This window comes from Centropristis striata, chromosome 19 (genome assembly GCF_030273125.1).
Source record: "Centropristis striata isolate RG_2023a ecotype Rhode Island chromosome 19, C.striata_1.0, whole genome shotgun sequence".
NCBI lineage: Eukaryota > Metazoa > Chordata > Actinopteri > Perciformes > Serranidae > Centropristis > Centropristis striata.
In genome coordinates, this window is record NC_081535.1 from 8341526 (window position 1) to 8364837 (window position 23312).

The 23312-nt window shown below is 36.7% G+C and overlaps 1 protein-coding gene across 1 annotated transcript in view; it reads right to left on the reverse strand.

Moving 5' to 3' along the window:
• The window catches only part of igsf9a (immunoglobulin superfamily, member 9a), a 108331-nt gene extending 85843 nt beyond the window's left edge, over positions 1-22488 (reverse strand). Inside the window, exons 1-3 of the mRNA XM_059357963.1 lie at positions 22312-22488; positions 6049-6143; positions 5710-5913 (exon numbers count right to left, since the gene is read on the reverse strand). Coding sequence (XP_059213946.1) covers positions 5710-5913; positions 6049-6109 — 265 coding nt within the window. The 5' untranslated portion in view covers positions 6110-6143; positions 22312-22488. The remainder of the gene's footprint in view (positions 1-5709; positions 5914-6048; positions 6144-22311) is intronic.
• Between the last annotated feature and the right edge of the window lie 824 nt (positions 22489-23312).

The window sequence follows — 23312 nt, forward strand, 5'->3', positions numbered from 1 at the left end:
TACAGTTACTCGACAAGAAAAACTAGTTGGATTACAGGATTACACACAGCAATGACAAGATCCAATTGAGCTTATTTCTCTGTCTTTTAAACAACATGGTCTCACAGGAATCCATATAATAGCCACAGATTTGCTTAACTCAAAATCCGTGGAATAGCCACGGAATCAAACTCATAACTCAAATTTCCGTGAAACTGAAACGGATTTCGCTACAATGCAAGTTAATGACAGTCATATCCCGTGGCTATTCAAACATACAAAGTGATTATGTACATTCACTGAGTGAATATTTAGAAAATAAAACATACATTTCTTGCTAGAAATGTGATAAAAATCCATTTTTATGCAGAAACTAAGTCAAAATATTGATTTTTTTTCACAAAAAATGAGAGAACTGTCCGCCATGTTTTTTTTTCTGACCGTCGGGACCTTGAAAGTCACGTGACTTGGAACAAACCAATAGGAAAAAATATCCATGGAATAGCCACGAAATACGACTGTCATTAACTTGCATTGTAGCGAAATCCGTGTCAGTTTCACGGAAATTTGAGTGATTCCGTGGCTATTCCACAGATTTTGAGTTAAGCGAATCCGTGGCTATTTCATGGATTCCTGTGAGTCCAGGTTCCAACTAAAATTGACTTGAATTCCCCCAGAGTTACAAGATGTGTCAATTTCAAGTCCTTCTGCACAGCGTTCCAGGTAGACGACGCAGAACATTTAAAAGCCTTTTTGCCCAGTTCAGTTCTGACTCTCAGAACCTGCATCAGACCGTGGGCTGAGGTTTCTACACATGTGTAAACACAAGTATGTAGGCAGAAGTCCAAGAATAGATTTATAAATAACAGTCAGCCAGTGAGAGAGTCTACGGACATACAGAGATGGACAATGTGTGACAGCATATAAGGAACAGTGATGTAACAATAGCTGCAACCAGTAATAAAACACTAAGCACAGGGATACACAGGATCAAATTTATTTAAAAACTAATAAGGAGCATTCATAAACAGCAGATAGTAGTCCAACAAGGGTAAGTAAGCTGTGGTAATCAGATGTTTTCTTACTTGCAATGAAATCAATGACGATTGATTGTGCTCTATTCTCAGTTTTCTCACACAGACTGCAACGAGACCGGCATCATAATTCCAGGCTCATCCAGATGCCCCCAGAGCATGTGTGTCTCTTGATATAAAGTACTATTGTAAGTGATTGGTAAGGGCTATCTTCAAAATGCAAAAGAACGAAGGGAGGTGGATTTTTTAAATATAGTTGGAATGGTAAAAATCTATCCAGCCACTGTGGAGATAAAAGTAAATAAGACTGTATGGCCCTCAACTTTGAGGGCATATTATGGAGAATAACATCAGCAGGCTTTAAGCTGTGGGGATTTCAAAATATTGACCCAGGGAAAAATACATTGAACATTTGACTGAGGGAAATATTGCTGGAGACATAAACCTATTTGAAAGGTCTCCTTCATGTGTCATATTAAAAGGATATTGAGCTGGGAAGCATGGGACCCTGGGAGGGGAGAACGAAAAATTTCCAGTGACCCATGTGGCCTGAAATTGCATAGTGCTATTAAGGTCTGTTGCTTTTTTTTTTTTTTTAATGAAGTTTTACTTTCTCTCTCAGAGTGATGGTGGTGGCTTAAAAAAGACACAAAATTAACAAAAAAAGACACAGAATTACCAAAGAAGACACAGAATTACCAAAAAAAAAGGACACAAAATTACAAAAAAAACAACACAAAATTACCACAAAAAAGACACAGAATTACAAAAAAAGACACAAAATTACCCAAAAAAGACACAAAATTAAAAAAAAAAAAATGCAAAAAAATTACCAAAAAAAGATACAGAATTAGCGAAAAAAAAGACACAAAATTACAAAAAAAAGACACAAAATTACCAAAAAAAGCCACAGAATTACCAAAAAAGGACATAAAATTACAAAAAAAAAAAAAAAAAAACCTTCAGGGTTTAGGGGGTTATTTTAAAATCGGCCATAGGTTTTACAGGCATTTTTTCCAGGCGTTTTAGGCCTAAATGGATTAAAACAGGACTGAGGCCGCTTTCACGTATAAGGTCTGGTGGACTTGGTGCGATTCAGTGGTGAATTGGCAACATTGGTTTTTTTGCACCAAGCATTGTTAACAAATGTCATCTATTGGACAGAATATGTGAGAAGCAAGTCGTGGACTTTAATGGATCGTTGATAGAGCTTTTTTCACTTTTATGCAGCATTGATCCGCTGTGCAATTGAATCCATTAGCCACTATTCTGCTGGAAATAATTTGAAGATTTTGTTGTTCAAATTGTGTTGTGTTGTGATCTGTGATCGTCTGACCATATTTTGATAAAGGCCTTTACTTCCAGTGGTAGAAAGTAACTAAGTACCTTTACTCAAGTACTGTACTTAAGTATGATTTTGAAGTACTTGTTCTTTACTTGAGTATTTCCATTTTATGTAACTTATACTTCTACTTGCTTGTGGCTCTCAGATTCTGTATTTTGGCACAGGAGTGCTTTGAGCTAAATGCTAACATCAGCCAACAATTGATATGTTGACATGTCGTTGTTAAAGTTCCAGAGCAACAGAAGTCAGAGCGTCCTTCTGTCCTGTGACTTATTTCCAAGCAAAAAGTTATCCAACATAAACAGCAGAAGAGGTCGTGTGTCAGTGGCACAAATTACAGCATCTAGGTACGTATCACATCTCGCGTTTCACGGCACATATACTACCGCGGCTCAAGGTACAACAGTGCGTTCTAAAAATAGCACACATGTACGGTTCGCAGTTGTAAAAAAGGCTGCAGTTTCTGTGGATTTTTGTTGTAAAATCACTGACCTTAGGTTTAGGGCAAAAAACTTCCTGGTAAGGCGTTATAAACGACGTTTAAACTAGTAACAAGGGTCACATGACTACCGCAAGTTACGTAAAAAAACTTAAGCTATGTTCAAAAACGTGATGTAACTTACTAACTAACTTTAAACAACGTGACTTAAGTTAAAAATGGCATACTTTTGTTTTCAAGACGCCAAACCCGCTCTCCTGGACGAAAGTTTGCCATTTGTTCGACCCATCCACCTTGTACACACGACCAAAATTAACGTTTTTAATGGGAGAACAGGATGTTCCAAGTGAAATGCTATATTTGAGCAGCGTACAGTTCCTTCACCTTGGATCGGACTGCTTTAAAAGTGGGCAGACTTAGAGTTTAGCATGATATGGGGCTACAGACTGTTTTAGCTCCACACCTCGCTTGCTTGTTGTTGGATCAGAAGGAGGATGAGGTAGAGGTGAAAGGGAGACTTTGCAGACTTTCATCAGGCTTTCTGAAACTGCAGCAGAGGCAGCACACACAGATAACTGCGCCCGGCCCCACAGTCCCTCCACAGCACCAGTGGCCTGGAGCTGCCCACTCTGCAATGACTCAGAGTTGGGAGAAAGCCTCCCTGAAATAGACCTCAGCCACATTGTTTTGGAAGTGAAAACTCTGATAACGTACTGCAACCCCAGACTCTATGAATATATGTGTTATTGCTCACGGATATCCAATCACATCTCTTCCCATCTCTCTCCACATTGCTCTTAGTTAGCCTGCTACAACCCACAAATGCTGAAGTGCAGTTTGACTGAATATATTTTTGTAAATGCCCCTGAGTGCAGGAGGAGTCTGAAACTGTTTTACAGGAAGAGGAAAATATGTTATATATATATAAATGTTAAATTCTGATGTAAAATGACTCTGAACAATAAAAACTGGAACATGGGATAAAAACTAAGAAAATATGTGTTTCTTTAAGCACGAATAATGGGTATCATGTCCATCATCTTAGCTTAGCATGTTAGCATGCTAACATTTGCTAATTACCATTACACACAAAGTACAGCTGAGACTAATGTCATTAGTTTTGCAGGGATTTGGTCTTAAAATACAACATTTGGACTTGGTGAAAAGTCAGGAGGTCACCATCAGCCTGAGGGAAATATGAATATTTTTAAGATTTCATGGCAGCCATCCAATTGTTTTGGAGATATTTTAGTGAAATATGACCCACATAGCCATCCATTGATCCCTGCTGCATGCTAGTACAACCCCATTTCCAAAAGAGTTGGGAGTCTGGGTAAATAAAAGAATGCAATGATGATGTAATTCTCTTTGATGTATATTCAGTAGAATACAATACAGTGATAGTTAATGTTCAAACTGCTAAACCTTTTTTTTCAAAATCTAAATTTGATGCATTCTGTTTTTATTTACTTTCAACACAGGGTTGTTATTGCAATTAATTTTTGGTGGCATTTTTTTGTGTACTCTGTAGTCTATGATTATTATTTCCTGGCTCATATCTATGTGAGTTTGTTTGTTTTCTTCTAAAATATATTTTAGCGGTTTATTCGTTTTTAACCCAAAACAAACATTAATGTTGACTTTCCAATAAAGATCTTCTTGCAAGTTAAAGTTTGAAATTAAACTTCTTCACCTTCTTTCAAAGTGACACAAACACAAGCAGCAAGCTCGCTAGTGTGGGAACATTATATAAAAGTACATAAAGTACAAGGTTTGATCATAATCATATGTTATACTTAGAAAGAAAGTAACCAGAATTATACTTTCCCATGTTCAGCAGGCATGTACAGCACATGCAGGCAACGAGCTCCTTCAGAAAATTGCAGGCAATCATCGTAGTGACATGGACGCATGGAAAATTACAATTTGGATTACATTGTGATCCTTACCTTAGATGTAGTTTTGTTTTTTTAAAAGGTTCGGTAAGAAGACCACACCGCAAGCACATTCCACTTCTGCACAAGTAGGCTACTTAAGCACACCTGATTCATCACCTCCCCCTCTGAGTCTGTTCTCACAATCCCTGCCCTCAAATCCCCCTTTTTTTCTCTTTTACTTCTCATCTTCTCTCTCTGTTTGATTACAGGGGGCACGATCTGTATAAATGCAGGAAGAGACAGTTCCCCCACTCAGATTCTCCACTTCCCTGGTTGTCTTCTGTCGCCCGGCTTTCAGCTGACATTGAATCGTTGTCACTCTCTACCATCTGTCTGTCCACAAACCCAACATCTCCCCATCATCTCATCCCCCATCAAGCCTCGTAGGCCTGTCACGATAATCAATATTATCGACTTATCGTTCCATAAACAAAAATGGACACACTATATTTTTTTCCAGACACGATGAATTGACGTTTACATGCGTGTTTGTTTGCATAAGTCATCAACATTCAGTCGAACACACACATACACACACCAGGCGGCAACCTCCGGGTCTGAGCAGGGAGACAAACCAGGAAGTGCCTTAAGCTGCATTCTACCGAAAATTCCAGCAGTGTTCCAAATGCAAAAACATTTCTGTCCATTCATTTCAATGCAAAATGAGAAAACTTCTCACTTGATTTATTACCTCAGAAATGTTTTTTAGGACAACACTATGGTCTCAATCTCTTCTTCAAGACAATTTGATGTTAATAGTGTAAATAATGGCCCCATTTAGAAGAAAATAGAAGATAAAGAATCATATGATTTGGGGCGTGGCTACCTTTGATTGACAGGTCACTAACAAGGCGAGCTGTCATCAGGAGAGAAGCAGAACAATGTGTATCCATTGTCTCAATAAAGTTATATATAACATGCATTAAACTTTTCTGAAATCTATACTGATGTGGTCTTTGTTATTGAAATGCTTACCTTCATATTGTGGATGTAGTCGAGGCGCGTAGGATCCAAATTTGATCAGGACGGGGATGTCAAGTCCCTGTCGAACCCATTCCACCACATGCAGCGACGCTGAGGACACAGCAGCTGGCTCTGATGGAGGAAAACTACACTCCAACTCCACCACACCTCCGACTTTTCCGCGCACCTCCGGCCTCCCACCTTTAGTTGTCCCTGCTGGGTTTGCAAAAGCAAATAAAAAGCTGTTTAAAGTATGTGAGAAACTAATTCATATGGACATACTGTGGGAAAGTTTAGCTGCAAAGACACAAATGCAAATAATATTTCGACTAAAGCAATGGTGATACTTACAAAACAGGCAAAGAAGTGCCACCGCAGTGAAAGTCTGCAAATATGATCTGGCTGACCCCATATCTGTCACTCATACAACCTGCAGCATGTTCAATCTGTTGGCAAAAAAGACACAATTGTCACAATCACATTACTTCCTTGGCTGCGTGCAGGAGGACAGCCATCTGTGACAGATTTCCAAACTAAAAAGGCTACAGCAGGGCTGCCGCTTCTGTCATAATTTTACAGACAGGAGGAGAGGAGCGCTCAGATTTTTATACAGCTTTCCAATAACTGGAATTCATCCCACATCATTACACAAATGGGCAGAGCCGCCTCTGCTGCCAGAAAACTCCCTGGCCCTATATCCTTTTCTGAAAGTAAATGTCATAAATGTCACATAAATCACTTGGGAGTCACGTGTGGAGCGACATCTAAGTGTTTTATTTAGAGCACATCAATGAAGACGTTTGGCCGGGGCGGCCAGGAGACTCAGCACTCAAGGACGGAGATAAGTTGAGCTGATGTGAGCTCAGGCTACAGCAAGGCATCATGGAGTGCAACTTAATGTCAAGACGCTGTGAACGATTTATTCTGTTCAAAACAAACCCGGCTTGCATTTTATCAAATGTGGGAAAGTGAGGAAATCTGATTTAAGACACACACACACACACACACACACACACACACACACAGGAAGACATCGATCATCATGCTACTGTATGAAAGCGCCGTGTAAATTAGTAAAGGCCTCACATGCTGATAGGAGGTCTGGTACCCTGGGCAGGGGGCCGGAGCTGTGTGCTGGTTAAGGTCAGATTTGACAGGAAATGAGCTAATAGCAGCTCTACAGCCACACACCAGTCCAGAACGCTTGTTAGCCCACATCTATGACAGCATGTTATTAAGCTGGGTTAATTGTACCACACGCGTGTAGAGAGCAAAGGTTAACATGTGTGCACACAGACACAAAGGCAAACAACAAGGAGTGGGACAGATAAGAGACAGAAACTGCCTCACTGGAAACACTGAAACTGAGTTTTGGGCTTTAGTGGAAAGTACATTTACCCAAGTACACTGAAAAAAAGGATTATTATTTCAATTATCTATATAAATTCTATGAAGAAATACGAATTCAGTGCTTTTACTTTGAAAAACCAGTTTTTCATGTAGTGCATTACTTAGTGATTGTTTGTAATTATGTGTCCTCAGTTTTGTATGTAAATTGAATCATTCCTTCCAAGTAATATTCACTAAACCAGTTCATTGGCTTAATTAGTTGATATTTCCAAGTAAAATGTAATTGAGGGACATCAGTGAATCTGGCAACCTTCTTGCAACCCGTCATGCATTCGGAGCATGACGTCAAAGCCCCTCCCCACATTTGGTCAGACCAATTTTAAAAAGTATGTTTAATATGGAAATGTTGGCCTCTGAAAAGTATGTCCATCTATATGACTCAATACTTGGTTGGGGCTGTTTGACTTCAACTACTGGAAATTGACTTTTCCATCATATTCTAAAGTGTTGAGATACACTCGTATTAAGGAATTACTACATTTTCAAATTCTCTGTTCGCGTTGCATGCAAGAAAAACAAAGTTTTCTTTAAGAATTCTAATTTGCAGCATTTCAGGTAATTGACATACAGTACTGTGCAAAAGTCTTAAGCAGGTGTGGAAAATGCCAAGAAGAATTGATGCTAATTTGAAGGTAAAGGGTGGTCACAGCAAATGTTGATTTGATTTAGATTTTTCCTTCTGTTCACTCACTTTGCATTTAGTTAATTGATCAAAATAGACTATTTCCATTTTTGGAAGCATTCTGATTTTACAGCATTTTTTCACACCTGCCTTAAAACGTTTGCACAGAACTGTACAAACTGTCATTCTCAGGGTAAATTATCCCTTTACTAGCAGTACTGAAGCAAATGTGTCTCACATAACTGTGAGAAGTAACTAACTCTGTATGTGAATAAAATAAAGCACACTTCAGGTTGCCACACAGTGTAATTCTTGCTCACAGTGCTGAACTACACTCAATACAAAGCACAACGGAAATAAAAGAACTGCTCACAGCGGGGAAGAAGTGAATTGTTGGCAGAGGTGTACCAGCTCCAATGACACCTCATAAAACAAGAACCGACAAAGGAAAAAAAAAGACACAAATCCTTGAGGGAAAAAATAGTTCACCATTAGTGAGGATTTCTCTTTAAAATCGGAAGTTACAGTTTGATTGACAGCACCTGGTTGGTATTATTTCTGGCTGTAAAATGGTAAACGGACATTTTTTCCTCAATGCTACCAGCCACAAAGCACAATATCGACATTAGCACATAACATATAATTCAGATTTATTGTCAATTCATGTGAAGTGTGTACTTGACCTCACTTCAGCAGCATGAAGCATTGCAGCTAAAGACATGTTACATTACAGGCAACAACATGGGAAGCAATACCATCACCTGAGGCATGAATGATATCAGACCTCATTAACGGCCAAACAAGAACCACTGATATGCAAACTAAATGGTGCTTTATACTTTATACTACCATATATTTGCAGGACTGACATGTTTGTGCATCAGCATCAGTTTATCATTGTGAATGCCAATAATAAAATGCTCTGAGCACTTTGATATCACGAGTCATTTCATTTACTACACATAATTAAAAAGTGATTGCTATATTGTGAGGCTGGACTTTGAGGCTTACAACTTGGAGAGAAAAACAAATGCAGCATCATTAGAATTTAAGACGACTCCAACTGACTGAAGGATGTTTTTCTATATCTTTACTGTAAATTGTTTCTATTCCTACGACTAAATCTTTTGATCTATAAAACGTTGTTTTTAGTTTCAGACTGTTCAGCGTCCCACATTTAACCCTCTGGGCTCTGAGCCTATTTTGGCCGTTTTTGAATACTTTTGATTTTGCCCTTCATGTACCACATAAACATTTTTTACTATACCCTTTTATGTATTAATTCTACATCCTTTTTTTGTTATTATCCTATTTTATCTACTTATTTTCACCCATTTTTTTATTAGTTTATTATTATTATTATTATTATTATGTGTGTGTATATATAATATTTTTCTAATTTATTTATTTTTATTATAATTATTATTTATATGTATGTATGTGTGAATACATACAATATTTTCATTTTATTTTTTAATTATTTTTTTCTCATTTATTAATTTATCTATTCTCCTCTCATGTTTTGTGTGTTGATGTTTCTTATTATGTCACTATTACAAGTCCTGTGTCAGGAAATGTTCAAAAAATGTTGATGTTTATAAGATTAAAATGCTCAAATAAAAAGTTTTTAAAAATTAATAAATAAATCTCAACCTGAGAAGTAAATGAAGCTGTCAGCTAAATGTAGTGAAGTAGAAGTATAAACGTGGAAATACTCAAGTAAAGTTCAAGTACTCCATTTTAACAAAATGCCATGCCTGCCTCGTCCCATCCTACTTTTACACTTGAATAAGTATTTTTGTACTATCAAATTAAAACGATCATATCTTTGGGATGCTGTGTAAAACGTTAATAAAACCAGAATGCATCAATTTTCGAATTCAGAGCCTTTTACAGACACAGTTTAGAAGTTTGAACATTAAATATACTGTCAAAACTGTACTTAAGTACAGTACTTGAGTAAATGTAGGCTACTTAGTTACATTCCACCGCTGGTGTTTACCACATAGGACAAAAAGGTCCATTATAAACGACTGGGCTGACCTAAATAGATTAGTATGGCCACATAATAAAGTCCTTGTCATCCTCCGTGATCTCTGCACTTCCTGAACAGTGGACACACCCTCGTCCCGTCGCAGCAGCTCAGGCCGCGTCCTCTCTTCCTAAACCATGAGGCTTTTATGGGCTTTTTCATTTCACGGCTGGGGCAAAGTCTGAAGTGGTGAAAAACAATTACGCAGGCTGTCAACAGCTGCAGTGCTTGTTCCAACACACTCCCATGCTTCAGCAAACAGCACAGCATACACAGATTTTCTACAAAATCAAAGTGAAAGTCAGAAATGAAAAAAAAAAAAAAAAAGCTCAATCTGCAGGGCGTCTGTTGAATGCCATCTATTGGAAACAGACTTCCAACAGACTCCATCCCGTGCCCTTCACCCATGTGGCTTCATGCAAAGCAGCACAGCAGGGAGTTCATCCAGAACTTATTACATCTGAATTAGGCATTGAGTGTTTGCTGAGGCTGAGCCAGGCACGCAGAAAGGTAAAGCTTCAACATTATGATTCTGTTGTTTTTCATCCTCGCACAGTGGGCGAGGACGAAATAGCAAGCGCGCACACACACACACACACACACATGCGCGCGCACAAATTAAGACTGCCTGTTGCCATGACTAAGCAGAGGCGACTCTTTTCCTGTTTGCCACATAATGAGCAGAGGCTCAGCATCTTCTCCTCGCTCCTCATCCACTGCCTCTTGTTAACTCCGGAGAATGGAGATGATAAGGACTGAACACCCTGTAATGGCGCTCATCGCGTTACTGATTAAAGAAATGTAAGCAGAGACTTGAGCTTTTCATCAGAGTACAGACAGCGACAGATGAATAAAAATGTTGTTTATAGTTTTATTGCTCCGACAAGGTAAGACTGATTTGTGTGTCTGGGCGAAATAGCGAGGCAATAAAGTGGAACAAAAAAGGGTGCAGAGAAAGTGTAGCAAACAGCACGAAGACAGATGAGAGGCAACAAAAAAACAACAAAAAAAAGATCTCGTTAAGCTGCAGGACAGTTTCTGTCATTAAATCTGAACCGAAAACTCACAGAGCTGCCAAACAAAAACGGCCTGCACAGGTGAAACGCTCAGCCATGGTAACACAGATGGTCTCTAGACATTTTCCACAGGCGTATATTCTTCCTTCCTCCCTGACACTGCATGCATAAACACACACACACACACACACACACACACACACACACAGACAGAGACACACACAGTGACAACGCAGCACTCTGGAAAATGTTTAAAGCCATAATAAATGAGCCAGTAGCTCACAAAAGAAAGCGCCCTGTCTCACGCAGATTTATCAGCTGACAGAAATAGAAATGTCAGTGACAGGCATGCTGTTGAAATTCTGTGTTGTTGCCATTTTAATCTACACGAGGAGAGAAATGGGGACCAGCTGATTAATCGCAGCCGAGGCACAGTAACAGATTTATCAACAGTTCTGCCTCCTCTTACCCCACAACACTTGAAAGCAAAAGATAAAGGGACTCCTACACATTTGTTTTCTGATCAAATTCCATTTTCTTTGGCATGAGATTTGCCGTAGTCCATGTTTGTTTATGTCCCTGCTCAGACATGTCCTTTATAATGTGCTGGGTATTGATCTAGACACTGACAGGTACTGTATCCTCCAGAGAATGTTAAACAGATATTTGTCTAGTAGGTGACGATGGTTTCAGGATGTTTGTATCTGCCAGCAAGCTAAATTAGACATTAACCTCTGACCAGAGAGAGAAATGAGAAAAAGAGTCCTCTACTAACGGAAAATGGTGTTTTTAGCTTTAAACTAACAAAATTACAAAGACAAACATTCCTCCAAGGGTGTTACTTGATCTACAAATTTAGTGATAAAGTCACTCACGATGGGCAGTTTTAACCCTCTGGGGTCTGAGCCTATTTGCCCTTTATATACCACATAATTTTAACTATACCCATGTTTGGTGTTTTGTATTTTCTCAGCACAATTTCAACATGATCTGACTATTATTTTTCACTTTAACCCACTTTATTAACATATTGAGCCCAAAAATACACAAAAGTCATGAAATCTGAAATAAAATTATACCATTTATGACAATAAAAACCACAAATATGCTTAATGAACTGTTTCGGACCTGAAAAATGTAAACATAGGATGCAAATATGAACATATAAAAAGGTAAAATTCAAATATAATAAGACTATACATAAAAATGACCATAAAAACATGTTTATTTATAGGAACAGTGTTAAATTTACTATACCCATGTTTGGTATTTGATATTTTCTCAGCACAATTTCAACATGATCTGACTATTATTTTTCACTTTAACCCACTTTATTAACATATTGAGCCCAAAAAATACACGAAAATCATGAAATCTGAAATAAAATTATACCATTTATGACAATAAAAACAACAAATATGCTCAATGAACTGTTTCAGACCTGAAAAATGTGAAACATAGGCTGCAAATATGTTCCATATAAAAGGTAAAATTCAAATATAATAAGACATAAAAATGACCATAAAAACATGTTTTTTAATTGGAACAGTGTTAAATTTACTATGCCCATGTTTGGTATTTGGTATTTTCTCAGCACAACTTCAATATGATCTGACTATTATTTTTCACTTTAACCCACTTTATTAACATATTGAGCCCAAAAATACACGAAAATCATGAAATCTGAAATAAAATTATACTATTTATGACAATTAAAAACCACAAATATGCTCAATGAACTGTTTCGGACCTGAAAAATATAAACATAGGCTGCAAATATGAACATATAAAAGGTAAAATTCAAATATAATAAGACTATACATAAAAATGACCATAAAAACATGTTTATTTATAGGAACAGTGTTAAATTTTCTATACCCATGTTTGGTATTTGATATTTTCTCAGCACAATTTCAACATGATCTGACTATTATTTTTCACTTTAACCCACTTTATTAAAATATTGAGCCCAAAAATAAACAAAAATCATGAAATCTGAAATAAAATTATACCATTTATGACAATAAAAACAACAAATATGCTCAATAAACTGTTTCGTACCTGAAAAATGTAAAAAAAAATAGGCTACAAATATGAACATATAAAAAGGTCAGATTCTAATATAATAAGACTATAAATAAAAATGACCATAAAAACATGTTTATTTATAGAAACAGTGTTACATTTACTATACCCATGTTTGGTATTTGGTATTTTCTCAGCACAACTTCAACATGATCTGACTACTATTTTTCACTTTAACCCACTTTATTAACATATTGAGCCCAAAAAATACACGAAAATCATGAAATCTGAAATAAAATTATACCATTTATGACAATAAAAACCACAAATATGCTCAATGAACTGTTTCGGACATGAAAAATGTAAACTTAGGCTGCAAATATGAACATATAAAAAGGTAGAATTCAAATATAATAAGACTATACATAAAAATGACCATAAAAACATGTTTATTTATAGGAACAGTGTTAGTGTAATGCCACGCCTGCCTCGTCCCATCCTACTTTTACACTTGAATAAATATTTTTGTACTATCAAATTAAAACAATCATATCTTTGGTTTTACATGACCTCGGAACGTCAAACAAAACACTGTAGAAAGTTTCAAGTCTGTAATTTGGAGTGAAGTTGACAGCAGCGCTCCACGTGACCTTGTTTTTTGTTACGGCGCTTTGAAAAAAGTCACGTTATCTGATCTCGTCAGTGTGATCATAGACCCCAGAGGATTAAAAAGGGTCAAAATTGATACAACAGAACCAGAAATATCATCCTTTTACTCCACATGTTCTTCATTATTTCCTACCCACAATGCAACTCAATGACAAAAAAACAGGTTCGGCCTGTTCACTATCTCATACAGGCCTTGTATGGTCTGACAGCTTGAATATTTATTTATAAAGCCTCTGCATTGAAAGGGCTTTGTCATAACTAAAACAAAATTATTAATACAGCTTTTCAAGGAAATTCAGTGATCTCAAAGACTTGTGATTGATGTGAAATTTGCATATAAAGACTGTGATACTAAATCGCACCCATAATGCAACTCAACTACTCTGCCCTATCCAGCCTAACTGCAGTAGCTACATTTTTGGTTGATATTGAGTTATAACTAAAAATGAACTCCTTGATGTCTGTTTTATCTTGTGACGAAGCTTTAGATTTCAAATGTGCTTTAATTCAGAGAAATAATAATGTAAAAATTGCAGTAACTACAAAATCCAGAAAAAAAGTGGGATAAAATGATATTAAAGCTAAAATATAACATTACCTTATACTATTAAGTCTAAAATAGACAAATCTTTGAATAGAGTTGTTAAACACTTTTAAATACACTTATAACAAAATCTATTTGAAAATGTTTATTCACTGAAAACTAAATATAAACGGACAGGTTCATGAACATTCCATCATAATCCGTCATTTTCATTTTTTTTATTCTAAGAGAAAAGATCGCTCCTTTTTAATGTCAACACCAAGGTTATTATAGTTAACAAAAACTAACGAAATAACGCAAACTAGAATTGAAAAAACATTTCCGTTACCTGAAAAAAAATTTAAAAAGAGTTTTTTTTAAAAACAATAACTAACTGAAACTGTATTATGTGGCTACAAAACTAGCTAAAATTAACTACAAGTATAGTGAAAATGTCCTTCATTTTCGTCTTTGTCAACTTTTTTTTAATACATAATCCATTTTGGTTGATATGAAATTTATTTCATCTATCTGGTTTTACGAGTTAATAACCTTGTTGGGGCTGAGATGGATAAGAGGAAGTAAAGGAACATTTATTGTGACCTTTTGGAATCTGGCATCCAACAAATACCCCATTACAAAAAATGAATTAAAACTAACTGAATTTTGAAAACAAAACTTCACAACGAAATTAAAACTAATGAAAAATCCAAAACTATTATAACCTTTGTCAACACCACAATGCCTAAAAATAAACAGAAAAGAGCTGCCCACTGCACCAATCCCTCTTTTTTTTTCTTTTTACCTCAATCACAATTCCTGAGCTTTTACAGAACCTCCCAGCGGAGCTACCGGACGTTTTGCTATTGTATGCTACTAGCTAATAGTAGTGAATTAGCTGCAATTTGACCTGTATTACACACATTTAATACGCTCAGCTCAAGCTGCTCCGACAGAAAGCCCACAGTTACGTTACAGTGTGGAGCTTTGAATATCACAGCTGTGTATTCCAACAGCGCTCTGAGCTATTTAGGGCGCACAGAGCCGACCAATGTGTTAGCTGAGGCCAGCTGGAAAACAAGCCTACGACTTGTTATCTAGACAAGACTATGAATAGCTAATTAATATATGTACGCACAACCTGCTGGACAGGATTATTAATCATTTCAATTATGGTAGATCACCCCAGTTTTCTTATCGGCCTTAAAAAATGTCAATCATTTTTTTCTTTAATCCGTCAATGAGACTCATCTCCTTCATTGGGTGGAAAATCACGCCAACTACTGTGAAACCATGAGTTCATTAGTTTGAATCAGGCGGCAACCTCCGGGTCTGAGCAGGGAGGCAAACCAGGAAGTGCCTTAAGCTGCATTCTACCGAAAATGCCAGCAGGGGGCACTAAGTGTGGCTGCAAAAACATTTCTGTCCATTCATTGCAATGCAAAATGAGAAAACTTCTCACTTGATTTATTACCTCAGAATTCTTCAAGACAATTTGACGTTAATAGTTCAAATAATGGCCTCATTTAGAAGAAAATAGAAGATAAAGAATCGTATGATTTGGGGCGTGGCTACCTTTGATTGACAGGTCACTAACAAGGCGAGCCGTCATCAGGAGAGAAGCAGAACAATGTGTATCCATGGCAACGTGTCAATGTGTTCACAGTCCAAATATGGTCTGCTCCCTGGATCGGAAACAAGATGGCGACACAAGATGGCGACACAAGATGGAGACGAGTGTAACGCTGAACTCGATGCTTCCAACGGGCCACAAACCAATGGGTGACGTCAGGGTGACTACGTCCATTATTTATATACAGTCTATGGTTTGAATAAGCCACAAAACTTAGCAACCAAGTATTTAAGATATCTGGAACTAAATAAAGCGATTGTCCACTTTGAGACATGTCCACAATTCTTCAGTCAAAGAGGTCAGAGCCAAATTGAAAAAACTGCAATGAATCACAATTCAACCAATCAGAACAGGGCATGTTATGACGTAGAATATACTTTGGCCATGCATGGACACATTGGCATGTATATCAATATGCTAAATACCCTTTTTGAATTAACTTATGACAGTTGATGACTTGTCTTTTTCATGCATATCATTTTACATCCCGGCGCTTTGATTCACCAGTTTTATTCATTTCATGATGACAGCTCTCAAAATTGATATCACACAGTAGGGCTGCAACATGTAAATATACCCATTACTGATTTACTGATGATATTTTATTTCGTCATTTGAGCTGTCAATCATTTGGTCAATAAAATACATTACATGAAAATGGTGAGAAATGTCCGATTGTGTCTTTCAAAAAGCCCTGGGTATCTTGAAAAGAGCAACACTCACATAGCAAAGTTATACAATTTACAATCACTTATTGATTTTAGTGAGCAGGTTCAGCCTGTTCATGATCTCAGGATGATAAAAAGCAGGGACAAACAGGCCTTGTATGGTCTGACAGCTTGATTATTTAATTATAAAGCCTCTGCGTTGAAAGAGCTTTGTCATTAATAAAATAAAATTATTAATGCAGCTTTTCAATAGAATTCAGTGATCTAAAAGACTTATGATGAATGTGAAATTTGCATAAAATGACTGTGATACTAGATCGTACCTATATGTCCAGACAATATGAATTTCTATCACACAGTTCCAATTCGCCAATTTCATTTCACTGATCTTTTTTAAACTGTTCTTTTGACATCAGAAACATATTTCTGTCGTCCTTTTATTTCCTCTCCACCGGCTCTTGGAGCTCTGTTAGCTGTCATGCATCAGAGTGCTGATTGCCAGCCGCCTCTCACTTGTGAAAAAAAAACGCGGCTCATTGGCATTCAACTGGCTGTAACCCACCTCTGCAGCAGTAATTGTTATTGTGATTAAGTTACTCCAGAGCTTAAGTTCTTCTCTGCAAGGTGCGTACATTATTTTGTCTGCCCCCTGTGAGTGTACATTCTGGTTTTTCATAGCTTGCACATGGCTTAGAAGAGCACATATTCAAATTCTAACAGAAGCTTCCCATCACAATGGGAAACCTCTGCGTGGTCTCGGTTTGATGTGCACTTAAGAGAAAATGGGCCAGAATGAAAAGGGAAGAGAAAAAAGGGAAAATAAAGAGGTTTCCACTCTGTAGATATTGCATCTCTGTGCTCAGGGTATAAACATTATGTATCTTTTATATGAATCAGAAACCGAGCAGGCAAATCCAGATGAAAGCTGGAATTTTTTTAGCTGTTGTTTTTTGTCATCTATGAAATATACTTCAGTCATATACAACAAAGTAAGGATGTGACGGGTTAAAAGCAAAGCTGAGGCAACAGTTTTGTAAATCACAAAGTCTTGCCTCTAAAGCCCAAAAGAAAGCTCCAAGTCATGTCCAAGTCCTAAACTTTTTGTTTCAAGGGTCTAATGAAATTTTAATGGGTTTTTTAAAACAGAGAAAAAGGAAGTGCAATAAAAAAAGGACAGAAAAAAATATTTGAAAAAATGTGTTTATCTTAGAGCTGGACGATATATCGATATAAAAATATATTGATATATTTTTTAAATGTGATATGGAATTAGACCATATCCCATATATCAATATATATATATATATATATATATATATATACACACACATATATGTATATATATATATATATATATATATATATGTAAATATACATATATATATTATTTTATTTTATTTTTTTCTTAATTTCTCTATTTCTTTTGTAATGTCTGTTAATCTTTTTTAATCTTATTTAAGATTTTTTTTATTTAAATGTGCACTTTATGGAGCTTTGATTTTTTTTTTTTTTTTTTTTTTTTTTTAGAAGGTACTCCTGTTATACAGTATTTATGTTCACTTAAATAAACGGTTTCAATAAAACTACTTGTGACATGTCATATTTGACTTTGACTGAACATTTGCTCTCACTTTGTGATAAAAAATAATGTGATATATATCGTATATCGATATTCAGCCTAAAAATATAAGGATATGACTTTTGGTCCATATCGCCCAGCCCTAGTTTATCCATTCCCTTTAAATTATTAAAAATACTTCTGCGCAATTATCTGTCATTTCTGAGCCGACTGTTTTGTTTTTGCCGTCTGTTTTTTGTTGACAGCAGAGAAAAGAGTCTTTACATCCCAGTCTGATAATCCGAAGCTTCATCTGCTGCTCTTCTCTGCCAAATGCACCTTTCCCTAAAGCTGGGGCAAAACGACTGGCTGCTGTCACACTGATTCAAAGGATATCTGTTGTCAGGAAAATAAAGAGCTTTTTACAATCATCATCATCAATTGGGGATCATTTCAACTCAAAGGTCCAAAGTGAATCAAGTCCATACCTTAATGGTTACAACTAGAGATGGGAATCATTAATTGATGATCGATTAATGGTCGTTAAAATTTGACAGCGTATCAGTATCACGTACGGCCGTACGTCAATAAGCCAATGAGCTGATAATGAAGTTGGATAAAGCTGCAGTTTGCAAACTGCAATAAAAAATAACATAAAAAAATACACAGAAATACAAGAGGATTAATTTGAACAAAACTAGCCTTCTGTATCAAACCTTGCTAGCATGAATTACCATGTTTAACTTTATCCAAAAACGTATTCGATACAAAACACATTTAAATATGCAAGATTACTGTGAAAACTAACCTCATGCCTCTTCAGGAGCTAAAACATAAAACATTAAACTCCTTGGCGTTACTTTTCCAGTTTAATCTCACTTTTTTGATCGACAGGATCAAGTCTCTTTTCGTCCTTCCAAAATAAAAGCGTCCATTATCAAAACAGGCTTTTGCATAGTACTGTATATATCTTTTATTATGTGCATGTATGCATCCAGCGATTCATAGATTAATTGATCGTTAACGTTATAGATAATTGAGTTGGCAGTTTTCTTCCAACATCAGTTTGGAAGAAACTCAGTTGTGGCTGTGTAGAAACAGGTGAAACTCAGGATTAGAAAGGTGTTTCTCTGGTAGTTTCAAGTGTAAAGCACTTAAAAGTTACAGCCAAGTCGAGCCCTGAAAACCTTTTTTTCTCAATCTGCTTCTTCCCACGAGTGATGAGACACTTTTTTCCTGCCAAAGTTCAAAAACTTTTGTTTAGTTCACAGGAAATACCCGCTTCCCCCCCCAATTGACTGTTGCTGGTTTGAAGTTGGAAAAGGGTGATGTCACATACCTACGAACCAATCAGCATTTAGCAACATTTGAATCTGAAGCTGATGACAGTTTGGCTGTTAAACCCACACCTACACGGACTTAATGACGCAGTTTCAAGGTGGAGCCAGCGAATTTTAAAGAAAGATTGTTGATATTTGACCTCAACACTATACATCTGAACTCATGTATCAGATTTACCATCTCACTCCCAAAGCACAAACTTTCCCTGTCCTGTGTACGAACACCAACAAAATAGTTGCAGGGCTCACAGATGCCAACTTTAATGAGCGTTATGCCTTGTTTCAACACTATTTTGTGTCTATAATTCACTAATTATACTAATAATAATACCATAATAAACTATTAAATAATTAAACCATTAACACCATAATGCACTAAATTTGCACTGTTTATGCACTCCCTCATGTATATATCGTCCAGTATTTCTTCTTGTTTATTTCCCTGTATTTATATTTTTATTGTCTCTTGCATTCTCTTATTTTGCACATTTGAGTATAAATTTGCAAAGTTTTTAACTTTTATTCTATTCTATTATATTGTATTGATGTGTTGTGCTGCTGCTGGAAGTGCAATTTAATTATTAAATTAATAAAGTTCCTATCTATCTATCTATCTATCTATCTATCTATCTATCTACGCCAGGAAATACATCCATTTATTCTATAATTCTATAATTCTACAATGTCATTTAGCAGACGCTTTTATCCAAAGCGACGTACAAATGAGAGTAATACAACACAAGCATTTATAAATTGATAGTAATACATACAGCTACAGAAACAATGAACTCTACCACTTTTATTTAACTTTGATTTAAAGCCCTCTCCAGCCATTGTTACTTCCTGTTTAATGGTTAACAGTTCTTTCTCAAACAGAGAACGGGGGTGTGGCTAATAGTCAGAATAGCCATTAACATGCCAACAAAATTGCATTGTTTTTCCAACCAATATGTGAAAATGTTTATCAGACCATAAATAAGACAAGAATCAGCACCACATAGCCACTCAGTCTCTTCTTAACTGTTTCCTCTTGGTGCCATCAATCTTTTTAAAACCAATTCAAGGCCAATTCTGGACCAGAAAAAAAAAAAAAGCTTCTCATAGGAATGAATGGACTTCCGGTCGACTTGCATACGTATGGAAAAAATTATTAGACCACCGTTGTTTTCTGCAATTTCTTGTTCATTTTAATGCCTGGTAAAACTACAGGTACATTTGTTTGGACATATATAATGATAACAACAAAAATAGCTCATAAGCGTTTAATTTAAGAGCTGATACAGACATTTTCCATAGTTTTCTTGATAATAACTCAAATCATTATCAAGAAAACCATGGAAAATGGCCTAAAGATATGTTTTTTACTTCATTTTTATGAACCAAGTTATGAATATGACCCTGATCATACCACTCCACGTCACTTGAAATGAATCACCAGCAAACCTGGCAAAGCTGGCATGAGCTCCTGTCATAAAAGTTACAATATTAACCTGATACTTCTCAGAGCAAGGCACAAACTCCACCACTCCTTCCTATTATGATGCTGGTAGAAAAATGCACACAAAAAGTTTACATTATTGATATTTAATTATGCTGAACTACACAGTCCCCCCAATTATACAATTAATAACTGCGGAACACATGCAGGAGCAGCCAGGTGAATCTCTCTGGAGAGTATAATGCTGTGTACTATGCTGATAAATACGCTGGCTAGCTACTTAACAGTTGGACTGTGAGAGAGCTCCTCAGGCACACCAAGCTGTTTTGGCCGACACGCTTTGTTAAGGTGGTTTGAAGTTGTGTAGCAACGTGTCTCAGTGCGCTTGGTGCCTATTAGAGGTATAAAGAAATTCTTGAAGTTTCGGAGCCAAGTTTTCAGGGGCTTTGATTTTACATTACTGCCACTTTTAATTGTGTTTTCTAACTATTCCAACAGCTGGCTCCGATAACACCGTTAGAGTTTTACAGAGACTTTCTGGACACAGATAAAACATCAGAGTGAGTCTCTTTTGAGTCTCTTCTCCTGAACTGAATGACATCAGACATCTGAGTCATGATGCCTAATGCAATGGGATACAGCATGCAAAAACACTGGTATGAGCTTAATAGTGCTCTGCAGGCAGTAATTTGCATCTACTTCAGTCTGCTTTAAGTATCACATCTGAAGTGTTTACTGCATCCATATAATACAGCTGGTGTCAGTCAAGTCCTTCTACTTCATAATAAAGTAATTTCCACTCGCTCTCCCTCCGATGGTGTAAACTTTAGAAAATGTTATATTGTGAGAAACTGCACTCATCTGGCACCTTAACAGAAACCAGAAATAGAATTTGAGATGATTAAATGGACCTTGTCTGGGGGAAGTTATGAGAATATTTCTCCCGAAATCTGTGAAATAAAGAAACACTCTGGTCCCAATACAAAGTCAACAGCACAAAGAGATTAAATTTTATATTCTGTGTCTGGCTCTAGCCTACATATTTGAAGGTTGTAAGATATAGATGTATCCACATAAAAGATAATATCCATCTCCTTGCTCAATGAAGTGAATAGGATAAAGAAGGAAGACGGCCTCGGGAATATTATATTTACTGGATGAAAACTTCTATGACATACTTTTGTGATTTTAATGAAATTGCATGAACATGAGGCATATTTGGAGCTCTAAAAAATAAGACTATCCCTTGTCTTTGGCAAAATGTCCAAACATCCACTATCTTAACCATGTTTTATTAGCTTTTAATGGTGCTAAAGTCTACAACCATAACCCAATTAAACAGTAAAAGCCAGAAGGAGACACACTACAGGCCTACAGAAGCTGGAAAACTAACGAACACAGACAAAGTTAGTGTTTTTAGGCTTTTGTGAGCAGAAACTGCAGTTGCGTTCAAGCTCCACAAACTTTTCTGGCAATTTTCGCAATTCACATGATAATGAAAAGCCCCCCATAAAAACTTCATTACTCACGTTTAAATGCATGACAGTGTTCGGAGGATTGAGGAGAAATTTCCCACTCAATACGGATCCGAGAGCATTAATTTCTCATCCTTTCAAAGCAGCTGGGAGTCAGAAACACTTTTAGCATTATTATCTCCGGTGTGTTTTGAACGGCTCCTACCTGTAGCTCGGCCGCGGTGTTTCCTTTTAAAAACACATCCTCCGTCAGCTCCTCTCAGTCCAACTTGTGCCTCACTTTGCTCCGCGTGGACCCGCACTTCACTAAAAGCAGGCCTTGATCCTTTGTGACGTTGCAAACTACCTGAAATATGAGCTTTTTCTTTTTAAAACCCGCCGGCAACAGGTGTTCATTTCACGTACAGGTGACAGTGAAGCATCGACCCACTTTGCTGCTCCCTCGCGCACTTCCCTCCTCCTCCCTCCTCCCTTTACTGCTACTGTTTTCTTCCCCTGTTCTAAAGAGCCAAACCACATGAAAGTGACTTTACAACCACAGCCAGTTAAGCTCTTTAATGTTTAAGCCAATGCAGATTTAATATAAGAGTTTGTTTGTGCGGGCAGTGGATGAAAAGGCGATTTCTTTTTTTTGCCCTTAATCCCTCTGATGACACCCAGTTTAGTGGTAACCACAAGAGGGTGTCCTTTACCTGATGATGGCGGTCAAACCAGGAAAAAAAGAAAGAAAAACACTTCTTGGAACCTATGAGTCACAATAAACATGCATTACCCACAGATGATGAGTCATTCTGGTGCTAATAAAGTAGAAACAGTGGCTTCTAATATTATCCATAGATGGCACTCTGCCAATATGACAATAAAGTAAACTGCTGCTGGTGTGACTTTCATACTGTTGTGTGATGGTTGATGTGTTTTTTTGGCACAGAGATTGTTTGGTGCTGAGAGGCTGTTTTTTCTCGCTGACAATCTCTAACAAAAAAAATAAACATTCTGTTTTTGGAAATCAAAAAAGTGTTTTTCCCCTCTAGGAACAAAAAACTTAAAACAGACTGGATATTAGATTTTTTTTTTCTTCTCTCCACATGATTTGTTTGCTTTTCTGACTTTTAATTCCATATTTTCATGATTTTCTTAAAAATGAACCTGCATAGATCTGCAGTTTATTCCAATTTACATAACCTGTATACAGTGCATCTCAATAAA